Raw genomic sequence first — 5,531 nt, 5'->3', positions numbered from 1 at the left:
TTACCATTCTCACCTTCCAATAATCAAATTCTGTTCCATCAAACACTGGAGCTCGTAGCTCCATGCTGCCAGATCCAGACATTTCTGAAGGAATCCTTGTGTTTTCTTCAGTTTGTTGTAAAACTTTCAATCACTCAATCACAGTAACACGCCCAGCTCAAGATCGAAGCCATGGCTCTGATACCATGTTGATTTTACTGATTTCTTAGTGACATTTTGTTAAGGAAGGAAAGGGAAAAACAGAGCTGTGTAAAAATGGAGTAGCTCACAATAGCTTACTCACGTTGAGGGTGTGTTCTTATATTCATGATTGCAATTCTGTTACAAAACTGAATGAGATGCGTGAGCCTATTACCTCACTCACTCCACACACACACTTGATCAATCACACAATGCCAACTGTCATACTCTATTACATCATTTAATGAAACTTACTAAAATACCACATCAGCATTACTAGGCTGCTGAGCTAAAATCAGACCCGAGAATCAGTGGAAGCTTTACTTCCAACATCATCAACCTTTGCAGAGTTTTCAAATATCTATTCAATAACATGGCAACTGGGAACTGTTACACCAAAGTGAGAGGCAGCTGCATTTTCATTTTAGCAGTAATTATTTTCACATTGAGCACTGAATTTGTTGATTGCAGAACAATTGATGAAACAGTGAAGGACAACAAAGCAGTCATCAAAACTATAAAGGTTCAAATGCTACGCACTATAACCGTATTGCCTTTCCCATTAATTTTCTAGCATTTCAAAAAAATTTAATTCAGCCATTTTTGTTAATATATATTCCATTTCACTTTTGAATTGAGACTTTGAGAGTGTCTGATTTTTTTTTGCAGGGCGATGGGGGTGATGTGATAGATTGTGTTGATATCTATAAACAACCTGCTCTTAATCACCCACTTCTCAAAAATCACACTGTACAGGTTTCTTCTTTAATTCCTAATTGATTAGACTCATTGTTCAGGTGTGTGTTGAATATTTAGGCCGGGTTACTATATTATATATTGTTGATACATCCCTTACAATAATATTCATTCACATGCAAAAATGTATATATATAAAATGATCGTTGTTACTATTACATTTCTTACAAAGATAAAATCCACTCCAACATAGTTTTGCGAGAGATTTGATCAGTAATACATTTTTTTTTTTTTTATCAAGGCAAAGAGCCATTCAGTAATACAGTTAATAAATGTGGTATAAACAGTTTCATTCATCTTAGCAAATACTAACGTGTTAGTATTAAATTTGGGCAGTTGAAATCTAACATTGTATTGGTTTTTTTTGTTTTTTTTAAATAGCTGCAACCATCATATCCAAGTAATGAAACGGAAAGTTATGAAGGTGATGAGATCTTTCAAGATTGGCAACAGAATGGAGAGTGCCCCGAAGGAACAATCCCAATTGTACGAACACAGGCATTTGATCATGCTGCCTCCAAATCCATCCCACAATTTAACCGCACCAACCTTGAGTTCATCCCTGCTCGTGGTCATGAGGTAGCACATCGACCAACTTTAAATTTAAAGCATTCTTTAATATTCAATCAATAAATTTAAATTCCGACAAAAAATAATCAATAATTTAAATAGAAAATTACTAGAACAAACCCTCGCAACCTTTTTTCAAACCCCCACGTGAAGTTGGAAATTAATAATAATCGGGGTATTAAGCATTTTCCATGAAAAATCACTAAATTGAACAGCCAATTATACATAGTCACCCAAAAAAAAATTTACATATATTATGACTAAATTCTTATTATTTTTATTATTTAGTATGCCCAAGTTAGTTTGACCGGTGGCAATTACTATGGAGCACGCGCAAGTTTGAACGTATGGAGCCCTAAATCATTTGATCAAGAAAACAGCATAGCCCAAATATGGGTTGTGGGAGGTCAGGGCCAAGCCTTGAGCACTGTAGAAGCTGGGTGGATTGTAAGTGTTTTAGCCAACTAATTCCTCCAAGAAATTAAAGATAATTAGTTTTTCTTCTACATTTTTATATTTAGTTTCAAATTAAATTAATCTTTATTGAAATCAAAATTTATGATCATAATTAATTATATTGTGTTTCAACAATTCAAGCCGTCTACATTAAAATTTAACAATTAATAATTTGGTTGTTTCCATATAGATGAATTCGCGAGACAAGCAAACAAGGTTGTTTGCATTTTGGACTGTAAGTTTCCTCTTCACCACCTAATTACGTTATTGATGTATAACTCTATATTTGATCTTGACTTAAATGATATCTTTGAGATGGTTGTGAATTTCATTTATTTCTTAACAAGTATCACGTCTCTGTAAGCATTGTGTTTATGTGTGCACTATAAATAATATATATATATATATATAATGTAGATAAATCTAAGTCACTTCTATACATAATACTGGCCTCTGTACGTGTTCTTTAGGGTAATGGTTACCGAACTGGTTGCTACAATCTTCAATGTCCTGGTTTCGTCCAAATAAGCAGAAAATTCGCCCTCGGTGCTGTGATAAGACCTATTTCCATCTACAACGGGAAGCAATATGATATATTCATAAACATATACAAGGTAAATGAGTGATGTGAAATGTTATATTACTAAATTGTTAATCAATCACCATAAAATGAAGTAAAATTTATTTGTTTAATGGTCTACATATTAACAGTTTGACACCATATAATATGCGAAATTATTTGGCAAAAAAAAAAAAATTTAATTTCCTGATTTGCATTTTGATTCACATATATAGGAAATTATATATTAATCACTCCTAGCTACGTACACTAACTCTATTATATAAGCTAACGTTTTCTGGCCTTACTAACACTGTAAATTTAGACTCTAAGCTATACATTCAATTAAGAATCAACCTAGCTAGTTAGTAAAGTATAAGATTCATAGTCGGACAATATAAGCAACTTATATAATTTGATTCCATGTTTCAGAACATACAAAGTGGACATTGGTGGCTTCAAGTGGGAAAAGAAGTATTAGGATACTGGCCAGACACCATCTTGCAAAGTCTAAAAGGGGGTGCTGACATCGTTAGTTGGGGTGGGGAGATTGTGAATTTACAAGCTCAGGGTCGCCACACATCAACTCAAATGGGGAGTGGTCATTTTCCAAGTGAAGGGCATGGCAGAGCAAGCTTTATGCGCAATCTCCAATACTATGGCATACTTGACGCCTCTGCAGGCACTACAACCAACAAAGATCCTGAGAACCTTTTGACATATGTCACAAAGCCTTCATGCTACAGTCTCGCTGTTCAAAAGAGAACCCCAGTTTATGGATCACATTTCTACTTTGGGGGTCCAGGGTTTTCAAATATATGTCCTTAATTAATTAGAAACGTACTGAGCAACACACACAGTCAAACATATAATGAGATCAAGCTAGTTTAAAATAATCAGAGTAATTTGGATCTATATATGATAATTTGCTAGGGCAGATTTTGCTTCTCTATTTTTAATTTTCAGCTCAATATGTAATGCATGGGGAGCAAATTTTGCACTCAAATTTGGAAAAGAGTACATGGAAGTTTACTATATACAGATGCAGATATTGCAACAGATAATTTAACGAATGTTTTTCTTTTGTCAATACGAGTAGCCTAATTAATTCTCTAACATCCGTTGTAGCTCATAAACAATTTTCGTAACTTCTTCGAAATCAGTCAATGGCATGGTTTGATTGTCCCCATATTGCCCGAAACGAGAAAAGCTTTGAACCGTAATGGACTTCAAGCAATGCCACCAACATTTGATGTCGCTCTCTCCACAATAGAGGTGATTTTTTTTCTTTCCACATTAATTAACTTGTCGTATATCAACTGAAACATAGGTCATCAACAAAATAAGCATGGACAACATGGTACATATATGAATTAATTTAATTGTCCAAATTATAATAAGTAGCTTTGATTGTCCATGCAGTCCCAAACATTGCAAAACTACGTACGTACCTTTATCAATTTGCTGTTTCGTGGATAGAGAAAGTTTGGTTCTAAAGATAAGGTGATTGGGTGACAACTCCAAAGTAAGCCATCAATAAGAGAATATGTATCATCTGGTGAAGATGGAACATTTACTACCTTCAAAAGCTTAACTTTTGGCAACACTGGAGGAATTTCTTCTTCTCTCAATTCTTCTAAAGAAAATGTGATCATCTAGCTGCATATTTTAAAAAGATCAGGTAAGGTGAGAAATACAATTATATGAACATAAACAGAAAAAATTCATGAATTAATTCATGAACTGCATTAATTTGTGGACTTACTTTGGGACTTATATGTCTAGAAGGCTCAATTCTTAAGGTCATTCCTACACATGACGCAAATTTTTCAAGATATTCTCGCAACGTAAGAAACCATGAAGTGTGAAGAGGCGTAGAATATATATAATTTAGGTCAATATAAACTTCTTCCAGCTTCGAAGAATTCAATGAAAACTAGGTGGAGATTTGGTGACCACTGTATTTGTAAGAAACAAGATTTGGAGTATCTAAGTTGACCTCCTTTACATAAGAATTAGAATGATGTAATACTATAGTTAACTTCTTGAGTTGATGACTGGAAATTTTCATCTCCGCTAATTTTACTTTTAGCAAGAACAGCTCCTCCAGAAAAGGAAATTTAGAAGTAAGTTTCTGAATATATTGGTTTGTAATTATGGTATTAGTGCGAGGGGACACTGTCAACTTTTTTAAGTTAGAGCAGTTGACTGCTTCAAGGTCCAAAAGGCTGGATCTGGCAAAATAACTAAGAGTTTGAAGATTGGATGCTTCAATCTTGTACCTATAGCTATAATACTCACTATCAGCAAGACCCACTTGTAAAAGGCTAACATTCTTGAGCTTGGGAATAAGTTCACAAAGGTGAAGATATCTATGTTGACACAGCAAACGAATCTCAAAATCTCCAAAGAAGGGCATCTAGAAAGGAGCTCCCCCACTACTGATCCATTCAAATCAACCCAAAACAAGTGGAGTTCTTTTAGGCAGCTAAATCTCCCTTTTGAATTAGACTTTGTCCAAAGTACAAAAACTCAAACTCAATTTAACTAAGGACCCAACATCAAAAGTAGTAGGAGGAAAACTGTACCTTGGCGGGGTTAGTTTGTTAATATCGGATAGGTCGAGGTCTATCACTCTAACATAGTTGTTTTTGGTGACCAACTTTATCCAACGGTCCAAATGAGAGTAACCCTTCTTTTTATAGCGAAGTGTCGACCCTTTAAGTCTAAAGTGAATTATCTTTTTTGATCTTCACGTTCGTGGAGTATTCTCAAGGACTCGTCAACCCTAGTAACAGGCTAGCTTGTTTGATGTTGAATCCCTTTTCCTTTTACGATCTCCATTGATTTGATTGAAATTGAAATCAAAATTGGAGACAGGTAGTGAGTTCCATAGACTTTGCCATGTTTTGGACAAAAAGCTCATACGAATTACATCTTCTGCAGGCAAGCGAAAGAGGATTTTTTGCATAATGGGTTCTGGCAACTGAGATATTCGATCCATAGCGTC

The 5,531-nt window shown here is 34.7% G+C and overlaps 1 protein-coding gene across 1 annotated transcript; it reads left to right on the top strand.

The window, feature by feature from the left end:
• Nucleotides 1–553: 553 nt before the first annotated feature.
• LOC147287376 (protein neprosin-like) lies at nucleotides 554–3,349 on the top strand. The gene is made up of 6 exons (XM_086240906.1): nucleotides 554–703; nucleotides 850–936; nucleotides 1,318–1,515; nucleotides 1,795–1,953; nucleotides 2,433–2,576; nucleotides 2,954–3,349. Exons 1-6 carry the CDS (start codon nucleotides 554–556, stop codon nucleotides 3,347–3,349), a joined length of 1,134 nt encoding a protein of 377 aa, XP_086097032.1.
• The last annotated feature ends 2,182 nt before the right edge of the window (nucleotides 3,350–5,531 follow it).

Source organism: Dryas octopetala, chromosome 4, assembly GCF_963921425.1.
Source record: "Dryas octopetala chromosome 4, drDryOcto1.1, whole genome shotgun sequence".
Classification (NCBI taxonomy): Eukaryota; Viridiplantae; Streptophyta; class Magnoliopsida; order Rosales; family Rosaceae; genus Dryas; species Dryas octopetala.
The sequence above is the reverse complement of the archived record's forward strand: the minus strand, read 5'-3'. Positions and strand labels throughout refer to the sequence as shown.